Raw genomic sequence first — 25271 nt, forward strand, 5'->3', positions numbered from 1 at the left:
ACTAATTTTTTTTTTGTTCTCTCTTTCTAAGCATTCAAAGGATAAGAATATTAAATGATTGATGTCACACATCCTTTTATTTGCAACCGTAAGTCAATAACTTTTCTTTGTATAAATTGGTTTAAAAATTATTATTTTTTCGCGTAGACCAATGTTTTTTTTAATATTGGAATGATAATAAACATGTAGGTTGATTTAGCAAATTCGTAGGATGATCAAAGTATTATAATTACTTTTTAATAATTTTTTTTTTATTAATTCTAATTGTATTACATTAATTGTTATGTAATTTAAAGTTTTATTATATACTGTATCTATTAAAAAAATAGTTTTTTTAACGTGTTAATCAAAGAATTATTTGTATAATATGTTATGTAGTTGCTTCTTCATCACCACTCCCTCTTCCTCTTTCCCTTCCTCTTCCCCTTCCTCTTCCCCTTTCCCTCCCACTTTTCTTCGCCTTTTCTCTTTCCTCCCTTTCTTCTATTTTTCTTTCTTTTTTCATTTTAGCAATATCAGCAAGTGTAACGCGTATAATGTTCCTTGCTCTTCTTCCAACAGTCGTATAATTTTCTGTCAAAAGAATTTCTTGATTTACTATTGTTTGCAACCTTTTAATACCAATTTCATATGCAGCAACTAACTGATCAATTCCTTTATTATTCAAATTATTACAGAATTCAAATATTGGATTTTTGAGAGGATTTTCAGATTCAAATGCATTAATCAACTGATGTACAAGTTCCCAAATCTTTTCCTTTCGAGATTGAATATTATGTGGCTTGGAACTTTGAACATAATCACCAATGTAATCACAAATCAACATATCTGTTCGTTCTTTTTCTAATTGGGTGGCTTTTATTTTTAACTTTAATTCTTCTGAATCTGTAGGAATTCTTATTACATTCTGTTTTACAAATTTAACGATAAATGTTTTCAAGACTTCGTCATATGCAAAAAAATGTCCAGGGTTTGTTAAATTAATAGATGGTACTACACGAAGTATTGCACGAAGTCTAGAATTATTCTCAATACAATAAATATGGTGTGTTACGGATCTAGCATAGTTTGATTTACCAGCAATGGGAAATAATGGAGAAAAGGCTTTTAAGCTTTCATGCTGTAAATCAAAAATACCCCATCGGATTCCAAACCAATGTGCATGCCAGTAACTAGCCCACTGAAAATATAGGTACCAAATTTTTATAAGTTTATTTTCTTCTAATATATCATCTAATGATTGTTCTTTCTTTTTTGCATATAAATGAATTGCCAGCCCAACTGCAACCCAAATTAATTCCAGTACTTTTGAAGTAGCCTTAAAATCTACACCCTTCTCCAATTTATCCAAAAATCGAACGCCTAATATTCCTGCCATATTAAATATACCGTAGCCCGAAAATATTGTTATTAGCGTAGACATTATATCTTTACTTGTATGCCACTGCCCAAGTATCATTTTTATTTTATTATTTGTTTTACAAAAACTAATCCCACGTCTAAATATTGCTTCATCAGCAACAACATTAATATAATCATTATTTCCAATACTAATTTTATTTTCATACATCTTCAAACATTTATGTACAGCAGAATCACTTGATGGTGGATCTCTTGCATCAAGAATTATGACATTTGGCAGTGAAAAATTACATCCAACTTTAAAATATGTCATAATTTGATTATGTATATTACTTTCATCAAAATCTGACTGGTATGTAAAATTTTCACTAAAGGCAAGCAGTTTTTCAAAAACTAAATTGAAAGTATGAAATGTTTTTTGTGAAAAAGAATTTTGTCTGAAAAGTTGTTGCTGATCATGAATTATTTCTTGCGCTTCCAGAATTTCAGGTAATTCAGGTAATTGATATTGAAATAACATGCGTAATGTAGCATGTGAATTACCTCTAATAGCATCAAAAATGTTTCCATAGCCAAATGTAGTTTCCTTAAAATCTATATTGTCAATTATACCTAGATTCCAAATAGTTTCTCCATGAAGAATTTGACTGGTTGGATCCACTAAAAGAGCGCGAATTTTTTCTAAGTTACGTTTGTATCTTTGAGTATGGCTAGTAATATTGACTATTTTTAAAATCCCTTGCAAAGATGACAAAAGTTTTGGCTTATGACAAAGACTTGCCATTGTTCAAGGTAACCAGATATTCCATTTTTTAAATGCAATATTTAAGATTATTGAAACAAAAAATGTAACTTGTTTATTAATATTATCATAATTTAAAGGTTTTGGTTGTTGTTCACGATGCTTTTTTTTTCAGTCTATAATTTTCTTTTTTGTTTTATATAGAGTTTCTAGAAGACCATTATAAAATTGTACCAAACACAAAGGAAATGATGCATGATATTCTTCTATAGAAATAGGTGATTCAAGTGATTTTTTATGAAGTTTTAATTCATTTTTTGCAAGTATTGTTGAATGTGCTAATGCTTCTCCAAATTCAAAAAAATTTTTTGGTGTAAGATTTTTAGGATTTAATTTTTTATCTAAATTATAATTAAATTTCATTAAAGCAAGAATAATTAGAATAATAAATAAAGAAGGTATTTCAGTTTTTGTATCTGCCAATGGTATTAATATATCTGATGTATTATTAGATTTTTCTTGATTAAGTTGAGTAATAACACAAACTAAATGTATTAAAACTTTTTTTTGCCACATTGATTTTTCAGAAGTCACAATATTAAGAATCCAATTTCCGATTGCTTCCAATATTTCTTTAATATCATTTTCATGATGTGACATATTGTCACAGTTAGGATCTTCTTTTACACCTCATCCAACACGTTGGTAAACATGCCCACCCTTTTTTTCATAACACACCATACATATATATCATGCATATTTACTTGATTCTGTTGAAATTACAAGAGGATGGTATTCTTGCAAAGCGCCACATTTTTTTTATCCTATACAAGAAACTTGAATATTTTACCTATAACTATATATGAATGATGTATACAATTTTTACCACAACTAAAAAAAAACTTATTTTTGTTACAAAATAAACAACGGCGACAATGAATAATACTTTCAGTATAATTTTTAGTTTGCTTTAAATTTGTTATATGTAATTTATTTTGATCAAACATAAAGTGTGTATAACAGACGCCTAAATTTTTAATTGAAAAATGCTTTTTCTTAATCTCTTCTTCATCAATTTGCCACATACCAACCATTTGCCAAAGTCTTCTTAAATTTGTTGTAGAATTACATCGCTGAATTTTACCTTTAAATATATCAATTATTACACATAGACTTAATTCTTGTTTATTTTTTAATTGAGTAATAATTTCATTATGTTCTTCATTAGATTCTGATTCAGAAAAATTACTTTCTGTATCACTTGTTATATTTTCATCCTCTTCGTCAGAAGTATTTTGTTGAGTAAATTGTTTAACCTTCGTGAGCGTATTAAAATCTAATTCAAACAAAGGTTCATTATTATTATTATTTTCTATATCACTTATATCCTCATAATTTTCATCATAAGTATAAAAAACTTCGTTCTTATCTACCAAATCTTCATCAGCTACCAAATTTCCTTCTAAGCTCTTATATTCGTTAAAAAGCTCATCATTATTTGCTGGGTTCATTATCAAATAACTGTCTAATAAATTTAAAATTAAAAAAAGGTTATTTATTGAATTTTTAAGTAAGAAAAATACATATATTTCTACTAGTATTGGTTTAGAGTTTTAAATTTCTTACCGTGTTTAATAAATTCTAAAGTTTCTTCTACTTTTCATTACTTTTAACAATAAAAAGTATGTCAACTTCCAGGAGAGATCCAAGTCAGGTAATAAACGCTATAAGAAAACTTTTTTAATAAAATTAAAGTAGTGGTCATGTGCCTTTACTTTGTTATTTAAGTTTAAATGTCATATTATAAAAATGTAGTGTTACGTTATACCTTTACTTTTTAATTTTCGCAAAATTTAGGCCAGCATTATAAAATTTACCAGCATTACAAAAATTTTGGCCAGAATTATTAATTATTGATCGGCAAATTTAACCTGATCTAGTTAATTTCAGCCAACTTAAATTATATATATGTGATATACATTTAAAGATATTACTGTGCCACAATTTTTTTTTGCCGACCTTTAATAAAAAAAATTTGCCCACTTTTTTTGTGACATTTCCAGTGACTGATATACAGTCTATTTATTTTATAATAAAGTTTGATTTAACAAATTTTTTAAAATAATAAATCTTCATTATTATTCCAATTTTAATATATTAAAAAATTGCCTTTTACTAAATTTTACTAATTAAATATTATACAGTCAGACCCCCATACAGTCACACCCTATACAGTCACACCTCTTTATAAGAACTCGATTTTGAGAAACTGTTTTAAATACCGAGGGGTGTGGGGGCCAACTTTATGGTTACACAATATGATTTCTGATCAACAAAACTGTTACAAATATAAAATTCATATGTGTTTCTAATAAAATATAATAATTGGCGAACAAAATTCCCCTGCAATTAAAAAAAATTACTGATTAAATGTGCCATCTCCTAAAATATGATGCCAATTAGATCCTTATTATTATGCGTAAATTGTTAAAAATTTATTTGAACTCTTCGGAGAAAAAAAAATTACCATCAGCTATTTTTATTACAGCAAATATGGTAAGCAAAGTAAATTTAATGCCATTTTTACTAATAAAAGTTAACTTAAGGTCTCCTTAAAATTTAGAAACGAGTGTTAAGTGATTATACAAACTCTCAAACGTTAAAAAAAATCAAGCAGCCTGAAGCCCTTCAAGAGTTATATCGTCTTAGGCCAGAATTTAATGGCAAGCCAGTTTATTTTTTTTGTAAAAAAACGCTGTATATAGAGGGGCTTTTAGTTTATGACAAACAGGATAAAATTTTTTATGTTTTTGACAAAACAACCGGTGAAAAGTTTAATTCTTTTGCTTCTTGGTTCAAGTTTCTTAAAATTAAAAAGATATTTGGTGGTGAACGATTAGCATTAGCTACAATTTTCTTTGAACCAAATACTTCTGGTTTTAATTTATCTTCAATATTAAGAACTAAACCAATTCCATATTGGAAAAATTACAACTCAGCAACTATAATAGAAGTTACATCGTTAATCAAAAAAAATATAAATTCAAAACAAGAGTTTTTTAGCATAGGATTAAAGGAAATTATTAATGGAATAGGCATTATATTTTTTGGAAAAGGACAAAGGATAGTGAAAAATTTAATTTTTAAATGGCAGGGAAATTTAATTTCTTATGAATTATACGTCTTAGAAAAAAATATCAAAGAAATTGATGGAGTAGCAACTAAAATCGCAATTGAAAGGACTCTTTCAGAAATAGAAAAGATAATTAATTACGTATTAAAAGCAAAGATATGTACTGGACAAATGACTGAAGGTATTGTAATTTTTTTAATGTGATAGAAGGTATTTGACAAGAGGTGTGATATTGATTTTAATTAATCTTTAATTTTTTAAAAAAATTATTATTTTAGGTTTTGAAAATGTGGTTCAACTCTGAGGTATTCATCTCGTAAGAAATCAAAAAAATCCTAACAATATTCACAAACCTTTCGCAATCCTAGAAAATAAGAGTCAACCTGATGAAGCATATAGAAGAATAGACTGTTTATTGTTAGTAATTAATATAAATATATGTAAAAACTGTCAAAAATTAAAGAATACATTAATAAAAATCAAAAATCGAAATTCTATGGGTACTTTACCTACTAAAGTTGCTCATGCTTCTCAAGAAGTTTTAGCTAAAAAGATTCAACTTCAAAGAAAGGTAATTACTTATGATAAAGATACAAATTCAAGAATAAGAACTAATACGAGTATAATCTTTTAAAGAAAATTGCAAACCAAAAACAAATCATACATACTTTACAAGTTCAACTTCAACAAAAGGTGGAAGAAGAAGAGGAGAAAATATCAAACGAGTTGGGTCAAATAGCTAAAAAAGTAGCTTGTGATGTTATAAAAAAAAAATTGACCTTTCTTCCTTTAATCCAATGTTTCGAGAATTAATTAAAATTCAAAGTGGAAAAGCAAATGGAGTCAGATACCATCCAATGTAAGTATAAAAGAAAAATAATTAAATAAAAATTATATAATAATTTATTTTAATTTTTCCAGGTTTATACGATGGGCTATTTCTGTATATAGTCAGGCAGGCCATGCTGCTTATGATGCAATGAAAGGTATTATGCGATTGCCTTCAATATCTATGATAAAAAACTATATAAATGAAAGCCAACAACATTCAGGATGGCAAAATAAAACTACGTACCATATACTAGAAAAGATGGCTGTAGAAAACATTGGTAATCATGGTCGAATTGGATTTTTTTCTCATGATTCCTTTAAAATACAAAAAGGTTAATTTTGTTTATAAGATATTTGTTCAAAAAAAAATCCATACAGATACTTACTTATTTAATATTAATAGGTTTACTTTGGAGTCAACGGGATAATCGTTATGTTGGATATTTGGATTTTGAAAACGAAAAAGAAGAATTACAATCATTTTTAATGCAATGTGAAAAGGAATTGCAAGGGGAGAATACAAGCAACTTACCTAATCCAAAAGATCATAATCAAGGTTTAGCAACACAGGTGCATCAAATCATTTGGCATTCAGCTACTTGTAACTTTGCATATCCTATAGCATATTATGGGATTAATACTCTTACCAGGACCTCGAAAAATACATATAAAGGTCACATGTAAGTTTGCTTAACCATATTAGTAAAATTTCCAAAAGTCATAAAATTTTATTTGCATAGATTTTGAGATTTTTTAAAAGGTTATATATATAGTTTGCGTAATAACAATCATTTTTATATATGTCATATATTTTAATTTGCGTAGTCAACGGTATTTTTTAATAAAATATATATATATATATAATTCCAGCAGTCTTCTACTAATTAGCAGCATAACGCCTTGGAATTCCAGCGATTTTCTACTAATTAGCAGCATAACGCCTTGGAATTCCAGCGATTTTCTACTAATTAGCAGCATAACGCCTTGGAATTCTGGCGATTTTCTACTAATTAGTAGTATAACACTTTGGAATTCCAGCGATTTTCTACTAATTAGCAGCATAATGCCTTGGAATTCCCTAATAAGCAGCATTACGTATAGTATAATACATAAATTTTTGAAAAACATAATTGACGGCTAATCTGATTGATAATAGATAATTTTTTTTCAATTTTTTGACTTTTAACAGACCGTTTTATTGAAAGAAAAAAATAAAATAATTTTTTTTGGTCTGTAACAAACCATTTTATTCAATAAAAAATTTTTTTTTGGCCTTTACTGTTATATTTTTTTAACAACAAGCCATTTTATTAAAAAAAATATTTGGTTTAGAATGTTATTAATATTCCTTTTTATTATTTTTCTTTAAAAGCAACTTCTTAAATCTAAAATTTATTATTTTAGATACCAATATATTGGAAAAATATGAGTTAAGAGAAAAGTATAGTCAATTTTTTTGGGAATATTACCATACTAATATTCCTTTTACTTTTTTCTTAGGAACTTGGAATTCAGACTGGAACTCCAATGCTCACTGTAAGTAAAGAATTTTTTAGCTTTATTTTGTTTATTTTAGAAGTATTATTAACATTTCTATTGTTTTTTCTATTAGAAATGGTTTTTAGATTAAAACTAAACTGAAATTTTTAGTAAGTTGAGAATAGGGTGGAATTTTTTTTGTTTTATATGTGAAAGTAGTATTAATATTTTTTTTCTTTAGAAATAGGATCTTCTTTTAGAAATGATTTTATAAATTATATTCTAAGTTTTTGTTATAATTTATAAAAAAATAATGAACAATTTTTTTGTTTTTGTGTTAATACTTGAATTATCAAATAATTAAATATAGTAATATAAATAAATACGTCAGTACAAATTAATTTATGCAATTTGGCATTATGCTAGTAATTGAAAATCAATTATACTGGAAGTATATTCTAAATACAACTAATTAAATTAAAAAAAAGCCATGATTTCATTTTTTTAATATACAAATGTCATAAAAAAAATTTGCTTATTCTAATATAAATTATAAAGTCAGAAGTCAACTTTGTGTATTGATCTTAGTAAAAACATTTGCTTATTTTAAGGCAAAATTTTGCCGATCATCTCTGACTTTTATATGTATTTTTCGGGGTCCTCTCTTACCGCATATGAAATTAACAAAATACTTTTTCAACTTGCGGCTAATCTTGAATGTATTGGCATTCATACTTATGGATCTGTCTGTGATGGTGCTGGAGAAAATAGGAATCATATTAAAAGTTTTGACTGGTGGGCTTCGTCATGGTCCTTAGAGAATATTGTTGAAGTTGATACTGGAAATAACAATTATGAGCGTGCAAAAATTATAGCAAAAAGTCTTGATTGTAGTAAGTTTACAGTACAATTACTGGATTCATCCATTTCTAATAAACTTCAAGTTGATCGCAATTCATTAAGACAACCAATGCCTACCAAACAAAATTGGAATATTAATGATTCCTGTGAATTTAAAAGTCCTAAAGATAACAAATGGCATGCAGCTATTATTACAAATATTAATTCTGAAGCACAAACATTTGATGTCCCAATTTTGTCTAATAAAGAAGGATGGAAAGTAGCAATTGTATCTCAAGATATATACGTTAGACCTTTTTATGATACTCAGGTTCATTGGACAAATTATAAAACAATAAATCCAATTACTGGTATACCATGGTTTTTTATCAGTGATCCTACACATGTTTTCAAAAAACTTCGAAATAATCTTTCAAAAAGCCATACTGGAGAAGGTCAAGTCTGAAATGTTAGAGAGATTATGATAGATGGAAAAGAGGTTAGCTGGCGTCATATTCAAGGTGTTTATGAGTATACTGCTCAAAATTCAACAGCAAAAATCACAAGACTTACCAAGCGCCATGTCTGGCTTACTTCATGGAGTAAGATGCGAGTTGACCTAGCTGAGCATACCCTATTCAAGGATGTTGAAAATGCAATGAATTTAATAGATGAGCTGAAAGAAATATCGACAGGAACAAGAGTGAGTGAATAATAAAAAGAATTAAAACAAAATAAAAAAAATACTAACAAATTTTTTATTCAGGAATTTATAAATTATTTAAGTCTTTACCGTCAAATATTTCATAGCAAAAAACCCCTAGAAGGTCTTGCAGATTCTCGTCTTCAAACCTTACAAAAAATTTATGATTGGTTTGTAATTAGAGATCGTCAAAAAAACAGTACAATAAATTGGATTTCACTACAATGCCAATTTGATTTACTTTTATCTATCCAAGGTTTTTTGGGAATGATAAAAGAGATTTTTACTCTATATCCAGATTCAGTTATTGAACCACGCCGAGTATCACAAGATATATTAGAAGGACTATTTGGAACAATTCGACAGCTTGGAGGTGATTCTTCTACACAAACCTTAAAAGGATATGGACATGCATTAAATAAGTTTCGGGTTACTGCAAGAATGACTTCTGAACTCAAAAGTGTTAATTATGGGAAATCAAACCATACTGGAATGGAGTTTGATTGTCTTACTCGATAGTAAGTAGTTTTTTTTGCAAATTAATATTTACTTTGTGTAAAATATTTAATTTTAATTTGATTATAGAAAAACGTTGAAAAATAATAGTATGCATTCTACTTTATTATTAAGTAATGCTACACAATTATCCAACATGTCACCCTTTGTACGGAAAATTTTTGAAGTTCTTCTCCTAGATGATCTATTTATGGGAAGAATTGAAACTCTGACATTATCTTTTAGTGAAGAAGTTCATCAGCTAAATCAAAAGGTCTCCCTTTTTCAAAAAGAACGCCAGCAGTTTTTTAATTCGTGCCTCTATAATAATGGAATTTTTTCTTTGTTAGAAAAATGGAGAGATGATATTAAAAACATTGTTTTAAAATCAATTCCTAAAAACAAAGGAAAACTCTGGACAACTGCATGGATTTCTCGTCTGGAAATTCATCTGAATAATTATTTATGTTCTGGTATTTGGTTTTTGGAATTTCAAAAAATTATTTTACAAAATCATTCTGCCATAACAACACAAAGATTAGTTGCCTATTTTCTTGTTCGCAAAGTGATAGAGGAACTATTTAAGAGTAATGTTCGTGAAAATAGAAACATAGAAGAATGTGCAGATCCTACCTTAACTCCTAAGGATATTGTTACTCTGAATCAAGCAGAATCTTCAAAATTTTCTTATATTATAGGCTGGGTACTCTTCAAATTACTTAAAAGAGACCATTTAATGAATTTCCATCCAAAATTTCCAATTATGCACACTTTACTTGGAGCTCTCTGTACAGAAAAAGTTGAATATGTGGCGGAAACCAAAACACGGACCACTAACATTATACCTGGGCCTGAATTCATACGGTTTATGTATTATTTAGAATCTTTAGTAATTGAATTGTTCAAAAAATATAACGAATTGGGACCAAACATTTTGCGCTATGTGAAAAATAGTCTTCTTTCTAATTTACCTTTAAATCAAAATTTTATTACAATTTTGAAATATTCAACAAATAATAATATCGAATTGGAAAATGAAGAATTTGGATTTATTTACGAAAGGTGTACAGTCAACTCCCTCTATAGTCACTCCCGTTATAGTCACATTCTACTATATAGTCACACCAGTTGAATGTTCAAAACACTTTATTATTAAAATCTATCCTATATAGTCACAATCTATCTATAGTCACTATCACACCTATCCTCATAAATCTTATATTAAAAAGAACCGTTTATAATCACTGTTATATAAAGAATATATTAAATAACTTGGCATCTAATAATCGTACAAATATGTATCATAGCTTGTTAGAATCGTCTCACTGAGACGAATCGAATGGTGGTAGTTTTATCCTTTTATGATCACTGGCTGACGAGTTATTCAACAAAATGTTAAACATCGGCATTATAATATTTCTTGATTTACGTTTACTGCGCTATTTAACATTTTGCTAGATTTCTCGGTACCTAGTGATTGTAAAAAGACGATTTATAGCTCGTTGGAATTGCCTCATCAAGACGAATCGAATGGTGGTAAGCTCATCTCTCTGTGATTAATATTGACGGAGTTATTACTTTTAAACCATTTAATATTTTTTAATTTCGGAAATTGATCTAGTGATCGGATTTCGATGTATCTTATACCATTAGATTCGTCTCATCTAGACGAATCGAATGGTAGTAAGATCGTCTTTCTAGGATCAATATTGGCAGAGTTATTACACAAAAACCATTAATATTTTTTTAATTTCGGAAATTAATCTAGTGATTGGATTACGACGTATTTTATACCATTAGAACCGTCTCATCAAGACGAATCGAATGGCGGTAAGATCATCTCTCTACGATTAATATTGGCGAAGTTACGATACAATAAAGTTTTAAGTATAATTCTGGCTAAAATTATGTTAATTTTTGGCCGGAATTATGATATACAAATATAAGAAATTTTTTATATAGTCACATCTTTTTATAATCACCAAATATGGACTGTCCCAAATGTGTGACTATAAAGAGAGTTGACTGTATCTCAATCTATATGAAAAGTCGTCAAAAAACATGGAGGGACGTTAATAATTATATTCCAGAAAAAGGCACCGCAAGTTTAAGAGAAAACTTGAAAACAATGCGTTCAAGTCATTCTACAACAGAAAATAAAAAACCCTCTCTCATGAAAAAAGCAAATTTACCTACTAATCCTGCTCATGCTTTGGAACAACTTCGGGTATGAGCGCAGCTTGAAGAAGTAGAAGATTCATTCGCTAAAATGTTTTTAGTATCAGAATTATTGTGGTTAATCTGGGCATTTGGGACTTCAACACCATATAAAAAAAAACAAAAGTTGGTACCTATAATTATTTTCAACTTGAAAAATCGGTCACCTTTTACTGACGAAGCATTTAACTAAGAATTGTTTCATAGATAATTGTGTCATTGTTCGATATAAATAAAGTAAAAAATATACTACGATTAAAAAAATTTTATTATTAATTTTCCCGACTGAGAAAAAAATATTAATTACATAGAAACCCTTAATTAAACATATTTGAGCTAACCAGAAAGCCAATAACGCGCTAAATGCTATGAAACTTTGGCAGTAAACAGTTCTTTTGTATGCTACTTTATGCTCGAACATCAGCTTTTAGAAACGTTGTGTGTCAAAAGTTTTAGGCTTGAGATATTTTTTTTATATAGTAAAAAAAAATGATCAGTATAAATTCAGGGGTGACAGTTTTGATGGTGACACAAAAAATAAAAAAAATAAGTTGTCCTCCCACACCCCTAGTAAATACTATCAAATTACCCCTCTATAATCACAATTTGACTATAATCACTATCACCGCATAATCCCAAACGGATATATCATTTCTATTAATGATTAGACCTCTATTAATCACATCATAATTTCGGCCAAAAAGCAATTTCACCCAGAATTACGAAACATATAATTTTTTCTTTCCTTTTTAGGAATTAATGTTACACAACATTCCAACACAAAATCAGCAAAAAGATTTTTTGTGAAATGGCTATCACCAAAAAAGGAAATATCCGTAGTGATCACATAATTTTATAAATTATAATTTACTAATTTTGGTCAAAATTAAGATATAGTACCTGTATATAAGCACACCCCTATACAATCACTAATTTTATGGGAACCAATTAGGTGACTATATGAGGGTCTGACTGTATACTGTTTAATAAAGTAATATATAAAACAAACATATATAAAATAAATCTTTTTGTAACAAAGTTTTTTATAGTAAATTTTTTTTATTATAACAAAGAATTTTGCAAAATGAAATTTTACCATAAAAGACAATTTACATAGTTTTTTCAAATATAGTAATTTTTAACCATTTTTCTTAAATAATAATGATAGAAGTTCATATTTCACATTTTATTATTTTATAACTTCATTTTTTACTTTGCCTCACATATATTTTTAATATGCCAAAAATAACCATTAGAACATAATATAATAATAAAATTCCTAAAAAATATAAGTCTCTTACTATGGCACAAAAAAAATAAACCTGTTTAAGGAAAATATCTAAGTCTTTTTTTAAAATAAAAAGAGTTGATTAATAAATATAAAGTTAATGAAGGAATGATTAGTGATATTTTAAAAGCAAAAAACTGATAGCTTTATGTTGATTTTAATAATTCACATTAATTGAAATTGGTTTGAAGTATAAAAAAAACTTCTATTTATTATTATTGAAGAAGCTTTATTTCTTTAAGTAGAAAATGCCCTTTAAATTGAATTTAATATTAGTTACAAAATTCTCAAAATTAAGGCTTTAGAATTTGCTTTTTTATGTAAAAAAAAAAAAATTTAAAAGAATCAATCGAGTGGATTGATAATTTTAAAAAGTGGTATAATCTTAAAAAATAAATATACATAAGAAAGCAGTAGGTATACTACTTTAAAATCTTAATGCAATACATAAAAATCTTTATCAAACTCTAAAGAATTCTGCTCCTGAAAATATTTTTAATTGAAATGAAATAGGTATTTTTTGGAAAATAAAACTTAACCATATAATATCAAATAGTTCAATTGTTAGAACAAAACAATTAAAAAATCATATAACTGTTTTACTTACCTGTAATACAACTGGAAGTGAAAAAATATGCCCATTATTTATACACAAATATAAAAATCTATAAGCCCTTAAAAATATCAACAAGTTGATATATTTTTTTTTTCATTGACAATATATCAACCTATGTCTTATATGACAATATATATTTTATTAATATTATAATTGAACACTTTTCTTCAAATATTACAGCAGTATTACAATACACTTACAACTGTATAATCAAGGAACCATTAATAGTTTTAAAGTAATTTATTTATTTTATCAATATTTTTAATATAAGGTTTAAAATTTGAACGCACCTGCGTTTGAACTATATATGAAACTGAAATTGGTTAATTTTGACCTCTGAAATGGTCAAAATGGTCAAAATGATTTCGACTTGAGCCCCTCCAAAGTTGAAATGGTCAAAATTATATCATAGCTAGTCATATGATTTTATAGTAAACAATAATATTAAAATTTAAAGTTAACGAACTCCGCATCCAGTGATTCAATTTTTATGATCTTTATACAGTTGGATTCAGCTCATCGAGAGGATTCCATGATATGTATTTCATATTTGTAGCATCAATATTGACGAAGTTATTCACGTTTAAAATTTGGTATTAAATAGTCTTATAATTTTTACAATAATTTTAAAATTCAAAGTTAACGATCTCCGCATCCAGTGATTCGATTTTTATGATCTTTACGCGGTTGGATTCAGCTCATAAAATGGATTCCAATGATATGTATTTCATATCTGTAGCATCAATATTGACGGAGTTATTCACGTTTAAAATTTTATATTAAATTATAATTATGTAATTTTGACCATTTCGACTTTAATTTTGACTTTTGACCATCCCAAGTCAAAATATTTCTACTTTTGGGCTTTAATTTCGACTTCATGTATAGTTTGAATGCACCCCCCTTTTTTTGAAATTTTTAAATAGTAAATTTGTTGATCATTTATGATAGGGTTTTGATCCTTTTTTAAGCTATCCAGATGAATCTGTTATTCAAGCTTAATTAGGATGATCCTTATGATGGATTTAGACAGATTGTGTAATCCAGATTTGCAGATTGGACGGATTGTAATCCAGATTAGTATATAAATAGTTAAATACTGATTTGCTATATTAATAATCACTATTTACTTGAACAAAATTCTTTACGTCCCACTTAAATTATTGTTAACAATGGAAAATAATAATATTGAAATTGATTTGGATAATGAAGTATCTCCTAATAGAAGTTTACGAAGGCCTTTAAGTTCAAAGAATACAAATTTAGAAACTACTGTCCATGAAATTAGAAGAAAAGGTTGTAAAATAATTCTTTTTATTAAAAAGAATAAAAAATTTATCTTTTTTTAATTAATGTTTATAAAAGAGAAAAGAAATTATACAAGTATCACATATAGTTATTTTACAAAATGTTCTGATATTAATGGAGAATTATGCATATGTACATTTTTGGATGAAAAGGGAAATCGTTGTGGAAAAACTTATCGAAATATGGGTAGTTCAACTGGAAATCTACTTCGTCATCTTGATGAAGCATATCAAATATGTTCAAATAGTCATAATAATAAAAAGGTACTGTATATAGTTAATGTATATAGTTAATAATTTACATTTAATTTATTTATTACTTTTTTGCTATTTAATAATTAAAATCTATTTTAGGTACGAACACAAAACAGTCAACCACATCCTCCAGATGTTCAGAGACAACGTGAAGAATTAATATTAAAGTGAATGTTAAAAACAAACCAGCCTCTTTCTGTTATTACAAACGAAGCGTATAAGGAAAAAATGGCTGAATTTGATCCAGCATTTGTTATACCAGGGGAGAAAAAATTCGTACTATGATTGGAAGGAGTTTTAATCATAGTCAACAAATTCTTCAAAATCTTATTAATGAAACTTCACAAAACGTTTCTTTAACAGCTGTCTTTTAGTCAAGTCAATCAAAACATAGCTATTTGGAAATAACTGCTGTATGGATTATACCAATATTTGAGATAAAAGATGTAATGTTAGAGATTGAATATATACCAGCTCCTCATATATCAGAAATGATTGCCAATTCATTTTATAAATTTATTTCAAGTTGGAATTTAAGAAACCGGATTACTTCAATTACCATTGATAATGGTGCAAATATGGTTGCAGCAGTTCGTTCTTTAAAAGAAAAATCTGGGTGTATTAATATCCAACATATGCCATGTGCTAGTCATACCTTACAACTTGCTATTGGAAAGGGATTGGCATATGCAGAAGCCTTAATAGCACGAGCAAAAAAATTGATATGATTCTTTGGAACTCAAAGTAGAGCGGCTACTTGAAGTTGAAAAAAAGCTTGGTTATGAAGATTGTTTACACCTTATCCAACTTGTTAGAACTCAACATATTATGCTTAGGATTATCTTTTTTTTCTTAAAGATGTTATTGTTCAACTTCAAACAGATTTATGTATATCAACAAATAATGAAGATAAAAGAGATGGTAAAAAACTCAAAAATATTATACTTTCAGATGAAGAGTGGGAATTAATAGACCAATTAGTTAATTTGTTAATGCCGTTTGAAAATGCTACCTGTGAATTTTCAGGTGGAATATATATTACTTTTAATAAGTAAAATGATTGATACTATTAAATAATTGATTTTCGACTTGGCTGATTTTCTAGCATTATCACCTATTAATCCTTCAGAAGACAATACAGCATTTGGGTTAGAAGAGATTATTGAACCAATTGAAGTTGTTGAAGTTGATGATAATGAAGTAATTGGCAATTATACAAAAAGAAAAATCTCAATAAAAAATCCTTTGAACACAGCTGGAATCTTAAATACAATTAAAGCCAAATATATATATATATATATACATATATATATATATATATCATATACTATTCATTAATTTATTATTGGAATATTCCAATTGATTCCAGATTTTTAGCCACACTCTTAGATCCACATTATAAAAATCTGGATTGTGTAGAGGTTGAAAATAAAAAGACCTGCATTATGCAAAAACTTTATTATGAGTATGAATCAATGAAAGGTACACCTATACCAGTTAAAAGTCCTGAATATCTTTCTACTGATGCAAATAAAAATACACATTCATATAAACAATATCACCAAAATCGACTTGACAAGAAAAAAAAGAAAGCCCTAAATGAACTATCAGAAGAAGATGAAATAACAAGATTTTTAGAAATGCAAGTAGCTTTGGAAGTAGAAAATCCATTGGAATAGTGGGGAAAAAATTCACAAAATTTTCCAATTCTTTCTCAGCTTGCTCAAAAATATTTGGCTATACCCGGCAAGTGAACGCTTATTCTTAAACGCCAGAAGCCTTATTTCTCCTCTTAGAAATCGTCTTAATCCAACATTAGTAACTAAAATGCTCTTTTTAAAACGAAATATAAAAGTTAAAAAAGTTTTCACGCCAGATTGGAATAACTTAGAAGATGAAGCATTATTAGAAATAGAAGTATAATAATTTTATATTGTATACTAATATTATTAAAATAATAAAAAAAAGATTTTATATAATATACATAATATTAAATAATTTATTAATTTTATATTGTATACCAACATTATTAAAATAATAAAAAAGACATTTTTTTTTGCGAAACATTTCTTAAGAATTTTTAAGCTAATCAATTAGAAAATAAAATTTTAGGATAAATATTGAATGATATTGGAGAAGAGAATAATGCCATTTAAAACAATAAAGAATTTGTTTAGCTGGTCTAAACAAAAACTTACTGCGCTAACGTCAATTAACAAAGAAACAGAAACTGCAAGTAAATTAGAATTGGAAGAGGGAGAACTTGAACAACTCCCCAAAACTTTCCCAAATGACAATCAGGACAACAACAAGACGCGTACACAACAGACAAAGACTAATTATACACAATCAAATGACAATCAGGACAACAACAAGACGCGTACACAACAGGCAAAGACTAACTATACACAACTAAATGCAAATGTATATAACAACAACAACAACGCGGAGATTAACAACACATTCAATTTAACGTTTATGGGACACAACATTAACGGGCTGGGCCCAGATCATTCCAAACTTAACTTACTAACGGAATATTGCTCAAACAAGGGAGCTGACATAATAGGTATATGTGAAACAAACAGAGATAGAAAACACGGTGAATATTGGAATAAGCAAAGCTTAGTATACACCTCTTTCTGGACTAATAAAGACAATAAGATAAAAGGATCCGGAGTGTGCATAATGATCAATAAGAAATGGGAAAAACACATTGGAAAAATTAGAAGATTGGGTGCATACTATATAGAAGCTTAGTTGTTCTTTAAGAATTGCACGCTCATAATAGGTGTAATTTATTTACCACCATCAGACACGAAAAAACAAAACGAGCTCACAAACTACATTAAAAAAGAATTCACTAATCACAGCAAGAAAAACAGGTATTACGTTTTGATAGGAGATCTCAATTCATACATGGATAGAACATTAGATTATAGTGGCCCATCCAAACTTGGAAAAAGACCTTCAAATATTATTACATGGCTAGACAACGCCTTCTTTACGGACTAAAGCTCTGAACGGTTCCGATTTGAACCGGGAACCGATCCGGAACTGGCAAAAAATTCGGTTCGATTCTCGGTTCGGTTTTGGACTTGGAACCGTCCGGTTCGGTTCAGTTCTATCCGAAATTAAGAAAAAATGCGAAAAAACGAATATACGACTATCCAGTGATCGTACAAGGACGAGCCATAGCTCGTTGGAATCCTCTCATCGAGACGCGTCGAATGGTGGTATAATCAAGTCTCTAGCATCGATACATCACGAGATAGCACATGGTGAGTGTTTCTTAAAAAATTTGCATTAGAAAACGATCCATTGATGCTAGAGACATGAATTTACCACCATTCGACGCATCTCGACGAGACGAATCTAATGAGCTATAATTCGTCTTTTTACAATCACTGGATGGTCGTGTATTCGTTTTTTCGCATTTTTTTTAAATTTTCGAACGTCAAAAATTGAAATTCCGATACAAGCGATTAAACGGCATCTATTGATCACACAAAGACGAATTTTAGCTCATTGGATTCGTCTCACTGAGACGAGTCGAATAGTGGTAAAATGATGTCACTAGCATCGATAGATCGTTTTCTAATGCGAATTGTTTAAGAAACACTCACCATGGGCTATCTCACGATCTATCGATGCTAGAGACTTGATTATACCACCATTCGACTCGTCTCAGTGAGACGAATCCAATGAGCTAAAATTCGTCTTTGTATGATCAATAGATGCCGTTTAATCTCTTGTATCGGAATTTTAATTTTTGACGTTCGAAAATTTAAAAAAAATGCGAAAAAACGAATACACGACCATCCAGTGATTGCAAAAAGACGAATTATAGCTCATTAGATTCGTCTCGTTGAGATGCGTCGAATGGTGGTAAATTCATGTCTCTAGCATCAATGGATCGTTTTCTAATACAAATTTTTTAAGAAACACTCACCATGTTCTATCTCGTGATGTATCGATGCTAGAGGCTTGATTTTACCACCATTCGACGCGTCTCGATGAGAGGATTCCAACGAGCTATGGCTCGTCCTTGTACGATCACTGGATGGTCGTGTATTCATTTTTTCGCATTTTTCTTAATTTCGGATAGAACTGAACCGAACCGGACAGTTCCGGTTCGGTTCCATTTTGGTTTTCGGTTCTACCCGAACCGCAAAAAAACCGAACTGAACCGACCCATTCAGAGCTTTATTACGGACACATATAGGAAACTAAATCCCAAAAAGAGATGTTTCACATGGAAAAATAAGAATACATCAACCAGAATTGATTACATTTGGGCGGACCCCAAGCTCGAAGCTAACATCAAAAAAAGCCACATATATCAATCGGTTGACATTACAGACAGTGATCACAACATCACACTTGCAGAAATCTCGTTCACCAGTATAATAGTCACTAACAATAAAGGAGGCAGAAGAGCAGAAAAAGGCTCAACACGCATCGTATATGATTATGAGAATACCACCAACGAACAGTGGAATGCATATGAGAATTACCTTAAGATCCTTCTGGAAAAACACAAGGCCTTTGGATACATAGAAACCCATGGACATAATGAAAATACACTGAACAAATTGTGGGACATTATATGTAATTGTGTACAACAAGCCGCACTCAAACACATTCCACACAAAAAGATAGGTGGGGTCAAAACCAATTTTAATAGAAACTACAAAGAAATCGAAGATTCCTCTAAAGAACGTAAAGACCTATTATATATTAGAAGCATAATGAGGAAATTATATAAAAATGAATTAAAGGGAATGGAACTACTTAACGCATCGAAAAGAATCAAATCATTCAACCAACGCTATAGAACTGATATAGCAGAAATAACGGAAAACACAGACTGGAATACATGGAAGTGTGAAATGAGAAATTGGTTGAAAATAGTGAGAAGAGTGATTAAAACAAAGGATAAGGCGATTAAAGAAGCATCAATAAAAAAAAGGATTGAGGAAAGAAATAGTATGATCACTAAGGATCAACGGAAAATGATTAATAGCATCTTGGACAAGAAATATTCAAAAATCAGCCTAGATAAAGTGCGTATACTTACGGACGCACAAGAAGAAATACTGCTGAACTCTAAAGAGGAAGTTCATGCAGAAGCGATCAATACATATTCATCCCTATTCCGTTCACGAAATCATAAGTTTGAGAACCTTCCAGAACCTTAAAAAGAAATATATGAACCACGGAAAGACATAGACCCAAAAATATACGAACATCTAGATGACATTCCGACAGAACAAGAATGGTATGAGATGCTTGAAACCATGAATGACAAATCAACCCCAGGGATATCCAACATTAGCTATAAACTAATCAAAAAAGCGGGTGCAAAGATCAATGACTTGTTCAGACAATACACGGGGTTATGTTATTTACTGCAAAACATACCGTTGAAATGGAAAATCTCACAATTATATCCAATCCCTAAGACATACGACTGGGATTTCAACTTAGCGAGGACAAGGCCAATCCTACTTATCGAATGCTTACGTAAATGTGCGGTTAAAATCATCACAAAACGCTTTGGAAATATACTTAGCAAACACGCCATTCTGAAAGGGCCGAATTACGCAGGATTACCAGGAGAATCAACATCGGCATCACTAGCAATAATAAATGGCATCTTGGAAGATGCGCGTGATGAAAACAAGACTTTATGGATAGTAGCCCAGGATATGGCGAAGGCTTTCGACAGTGTTGGAATGATTCCCCTTCAAAAAGCCTTAGAAAGAATAAGATTGCCAACATCTACCACTAATTTTATTATAAACATTTTCAAGAACAGGAAAATCAAAATCATCATGGCGTACGGCTTAACTGATACATTCACCGCAAGCGACGGCATAGACCAAGGGGAAGTGATCTCACCCTTAATATGGAGAATTTTCTATGATCCCCTGCTTCACAGAATACAGGAAGATGAAGCTTTAGGATACTGTATGGAGATGAAATGGCCAGATAACGTTGCTAATAACAATAAACGGAATATAATGATACGAACTGCTGCGTCAGCCTATGCAGACGACACTCAATGGATTGCTAAAAGCAAAGATGAAGCAAAAGCAATCTCACTAATCGCGGATGAGTTCTTTGATATTAATGACATAAAAATTAATGAGAAAAAAATGGAAATCATTGTTGTAAACTCAGAAGAGAGAAACGAAGAGGAAAATTTCTTAGAGATAGGGAAAAATAACAATAAAGTGTTAGTTAACAAGGGATCAGTTCCAATTCGAATTTTGGGAGTTTGGTTTAAGGCAGATAAAGGTGATAAACACACAGAGGATATAGTTAAGAAGGAAATTTCAACAATAGTGGGGGCGATTAAACGCAAACACATAACACATGTGCAAGCGATATACATTATCAATACTGTATTACTCCCATGCCTAGAATATAGACTTAAAACAACCGTTTGGGAAGACAAGAAATATGAGGAGTTTTTCAAGCCGGTAATGCAAATAATTAAACACAAAACACGACTCCCCAGAAACTGCCACGATAATATTCTTCTCCACTCAGCACAAGGCAAATTAAAGAACCTGTGGAGAAACCAAGTGGCAGCACAGATAACGGAATTTTTAGTTGCCATTAATTTCCGATCAAAACAGGCTGACATAATCAAGATGAGATTAAAAAAGGCGCAGTTAATCTTGAACATATCGTCATGTGTTCTCTTGATGAAACCGGACGTCACAGTTTCCAACAAAATGTCGAATAATCACGCTTATAATGTAATGAGGAAAGCACATGATTACTTATTTAAATTTCACCCACTATCAGACAACAAAGAATGGGACATACCATTAATAGGTCCGAATGTAAGAAATTTTGTATACCAACAGGCGCTGAAGATGCACACGAAAGATAAAGAACTTATTATAAGAAAAGCGGCATCTATGTCAATTTATGGTGCATTACAACTGGTTAATCAAGATGCTTCAGATACAGTCACATGGCAACAGATTTGTGACGTCAATAAAAGACCAGCTAGGGGAAAAATTCTGAGATGGTTCACTTTACTAGCGGAACTCATACAGAAGGCATCTTATTTAAAGGATTTCTGTATGACAGAGAGGACGCCCTTTAATTCAGAAAATTCCTTAAAACATGAAGGAAGTGATTTAGAAAATGCACAGGCATTTAGAATGTTAAAGAAACCTCCATCCATAGATAACAGAAAGAAAGAATTCGTCCACATGCAGCAGGATCACACACTAACATTTGGACAAATTAATAAAAAACATCAAACTGGCAAACATACAATACAACACTGGGTTATAACAGACAGTGAGCAGAAAATGGATAATGAAAAGCCATACAAAATAATTAAGCGATGTGGAGGTTGTTTACTAAATGATAGAAGAGTCAATAAAGAAACTCATGGCTGCTATTTTAACAAAGACCGCCTGTTATTAACTTGTATAAATAGAGTACCCAAATACCGAAATGATCCAGATACTAGAATAGTAAAAGACATTATAGAAAATAGAAATTATTCACTTCCACAACAAACTGTAGAATATAGTCTTGTGGGTATACAGATTTCAGACTATGATACGGCCTTAATCCAAAACACATTGTTAGACAATAAAGCCATACAACAGCATACAACATTATCACAACAAATAAGACTGAATTTCGTCCCACATTATACGATTAACATATACACAGATGGCTCACTAACAAATCGTTTTAACAACAGCTCTAACACATTTACAAAACTCATGGGCACAGGTTGGGTAATATTGAATAATAAAGATGAAGTAATATTAGAATGCAACAGTTCAATCACAGATTGGCCTTTATCCACACGTGCAGAACTAGGAGCCATTCTGTCAGCCATATTAGTTTTACAGACAGGACAGAAAGCAAATATTATTACAGACTCACAAGCTGCCATAGATAGTATTAATCACACAAGAACAAATCTAACAAATGGTAAAAACAAAACTCGAACATGGTGCAAATGTAACAACTATAGTATAGTAAGTAGTATAATTAACCTTATTGATAGTAAACAGTTAGAAATAAAGTTGGTAAAAGTTAAAGGTCACTCAGGAGTCAAGGGCAATGAAGAAGCAGATAGGGTGGCAAAAAACAATACAAAGAAACCAACTTGCATCAATATTAAAGATTCACAACAAAAGGATTTAATATATGATATCTACTGGAATGGCAAAAGATTCGACAGAAATATCAGAAAATTTATAGATAAATTGTGTGAAACTACATTAGATGCTGCATGGTCCCTCAACCGTACACATAGATCAGTCTTTTCAGATACAACTGACACAATAGAAGAAGAGGTTACTTGGACACTGTTTAAAAAAAATACAGGACACAACTGTACAACATCACTAACAAATGACAGATTCATCAAACACTTGAAACTTTTAAATTGTTTGCTCCCAACTCTAGAAATCATGAAGGAAAGAAGATATGACTTATATGGAGATGTAAAATGTAGGTTTTGTCTTGAAGAAAATGAAGATGATGATCATATGATATATTGTCAACAGCTCAGTAATAAGTGGACAATTGTAGCTGACAACACTGTATGTAAATGTAATCAAATAATTAAAAATTTTTTATTACAAGAAAAACATATTCAATTAAGTCAAGAAGACACACAACAACTGCTCTCATGGAATAACAACTTCTTTGCTAACACAACTGCTGTTGATTTGAATATGCCTATTCCCTATGTTCACTTAATGATAAAAAGTTTTTTTCCAAAAGGAAAATACAAGGAACTCAAGACCATTGTTAAGTCAAAGAGAATAGCATTAACTATTGCAGCCCTTTTCTTGGAAGTATTTGTTAGTGAATTTTACAATATCATCTGGCAACCACGTTGTAAGGCAGTAGTAGAATGGGAACATACTAAAGGCATAAAAAAACAAGATTTAAGGAAAAGGCCATTAGCATATCAACGCATTGCATACAATCGGATTCTAACTATACAAACAGAAGAGGGTACGTTTGATTTGGAAAAAAGAAAAATTTTGAAACATAATGAACAATGGTCAATAGCATTAGAAAAAACAAAACAATACATTAACCAATTTATTAGAGAAGGAAACAGGGTACTTTGGAAGGTATATAATAATACAAAAATATACAAATATAATATAACCTTTCTTTTTTTTTTATCTAGAGGGTAGTGAAAGCATTTACTTAAGCTTTATGAAATAGTGATCCTATATAATTTAATAGCTACTATTGAAGGATATAGGTGAATTTCATAAGGTAATGGTAGGGAACAGGAGCAATCTTATGGATGGGGAACTGGTTTGGAGTTTTAATAAATTAGTTATATAACATATGTTTTTACATTCCTACATATAACTAATAAACTCACAAATTGCACTACCTTGGTTAAAAAAAAAAAAAAAAAATAATAAAAAAAAGATTTTATATAATATATATAATATTAAATAATTTTATTCAATATATTCGATATATAAAATTATCATATCTAAGGATTTAATCCAGATAATATATTTTAATCCAGATTTTAATCCTAATTACAAGTCTTAATCCGGATCTAAATCCGAAATACGGATTTCAATCTGAATTCTAATTCGGATAACGGATTGAAACCCTAATTTATGATCACGTTATAATCAGCAAATTTACTATTTAATAATTTCCAAAAAGGGGGATGCATTGCAACGCATCTGCGTAAAATTATTATTTCCTTTAATATATATAATTAATAATTTTTAATTAAATTAATTATACTTTTTTTTTAATTAAACATAATATTAAAAATTATTTTTGAAAAATCAGATTAAAGTTTTTAATAACTATAATAAATATGATATTAAACCTACTTAAAGTCTGAAATTAATATCAAAAAATATATTAAATATATTAGTATGCATAGATAAAATAATATTATACAAAATACAATCAAAAACTATTGGTTAAAAACAGATATTTGCCAAAAAATAAGAATAAT

General features: G+C 29.4%; 6 protein-coding genes across 6 annotated transcripts; 3 read left to right on the plus strand and 3 right to left on the minus strand.

Moving 5' to 3' along the window:
* Positions 1-370: 370 nt before the first annotated feature.
* On the minus strand, positions 371-2146 carry OCT59_003769 (uncharacterized protein; the record flags this gene model as incomplete). The annotated part of the gene is made up of 1 exon (XM_066147858.1): positions 371-2146. One exon carries the CDS (start codon positions 2144-2146, stop codon positions 371-373), a length of 1776 nt encoding a protein of 591 aa, XP_065996518.1.
* A 129-nt stretch (positions 2147-2275) lies between these two features.
* OCT59_003770 (uncharacterized protein) lies at positions 2276-2764 on the minus strand (the record flags this gene model as incomplete). Its single annotated transcript, XM_066147860.1, has 1 exon — positions 2276-2764. The coding sequence occupies one exon, from the start codon at positions 2762-2764 to the stop codon at positions 2276-2278; it is 489 nt and encodes a 162-aa protein (XP_065996519.1).
* Positions 2765-2928: 164 nt separating this feature from the next.
* OCT59_003771 (uncharacterized protein) lies at positions 2929-3615 on the minus strand (the record flags this gene model as incomplete). Its single annotated transcript, XM_025324930.2, has 1 exon — positions 2929-3615. One exon carries the CDS (start codon positions 3613-3615, stop codon positions 2929-2931), a length of 687 nt encoding a protein of 228 aa, XP_025183717.2.
* Positions 3616-4657: 1042 nt separating this feature from the next.
* On the plus strand, positions 4658-6752 carry OCT59_003772 (uncharacterized protein; the record flags this gene model as incomplete). Its single annotated transcript, XM_066147861.1, has 7 exons — positions 4658-4660; positions 4728-5418; positions 5606-5808; positions 5874-5962; positions 6064-6096; positions 6159-6400; positions 6472-6752. 7 exons carry the CDS (start codon positions 4658-4660, stop codon positions 6750-6752), a joined length of 1542 nt encoding a protein of 513 aa, XP_065996520.1.
* Positions 6753-8190: 1438 nt separating this feature from the next.
* On the plus strand, positions 8191-11818 carry OCT59_003773 (uncharacterized protein; the record flags this gene model as incomplete). Its single annotated transcript, XM_066147862.1, has 5 exons — positions 8191-8842; positions 8909-9090; positions 9154-9608; positions 9697-10647; positions 11635-11818. The coding sequence occupies 5 exons, from the start codon at positions 8191-8193 to the stop codon at positions 11816-11818; spliced, it is 2424 nt and encodes an 807-aa protein (XP_065996521.1).
* An 8201-nt stretch (positions 11819-20019) lies between these two features.
* Positions 20020-20469, plus strand: OCT59_003774 (uncharacterized protein; the record flags this gene model as incomplete). The annotated part of the gene is made up of 1 exon (XM_066147863.1): positions 20020-20469. One exon carries the CDS (start codon positions 20020-20022, stop codon positions 20467-20469), a length of 450 nt encoding a protein of 149 aa, XP_065996522.1.
* Between the last annotated feature and the right edge of the window lie 4802 nt (positions 20470-25271).

The sequence above is a fragment of the Rhizophagus irregularis genome, chromosome 12 (assembly GCF_026210795.1).
Source record: "Rhizophagus irregularis chromosome 12, complete sequence".
NCBI classification, from domain to species: domain Eukaryota; kingdom Fungi; phylum Glomeromycota; class Glomeromycetes; order Glomerales; family Glomeraceae; genus Rhizophagus; species Rhizophagus irregularis.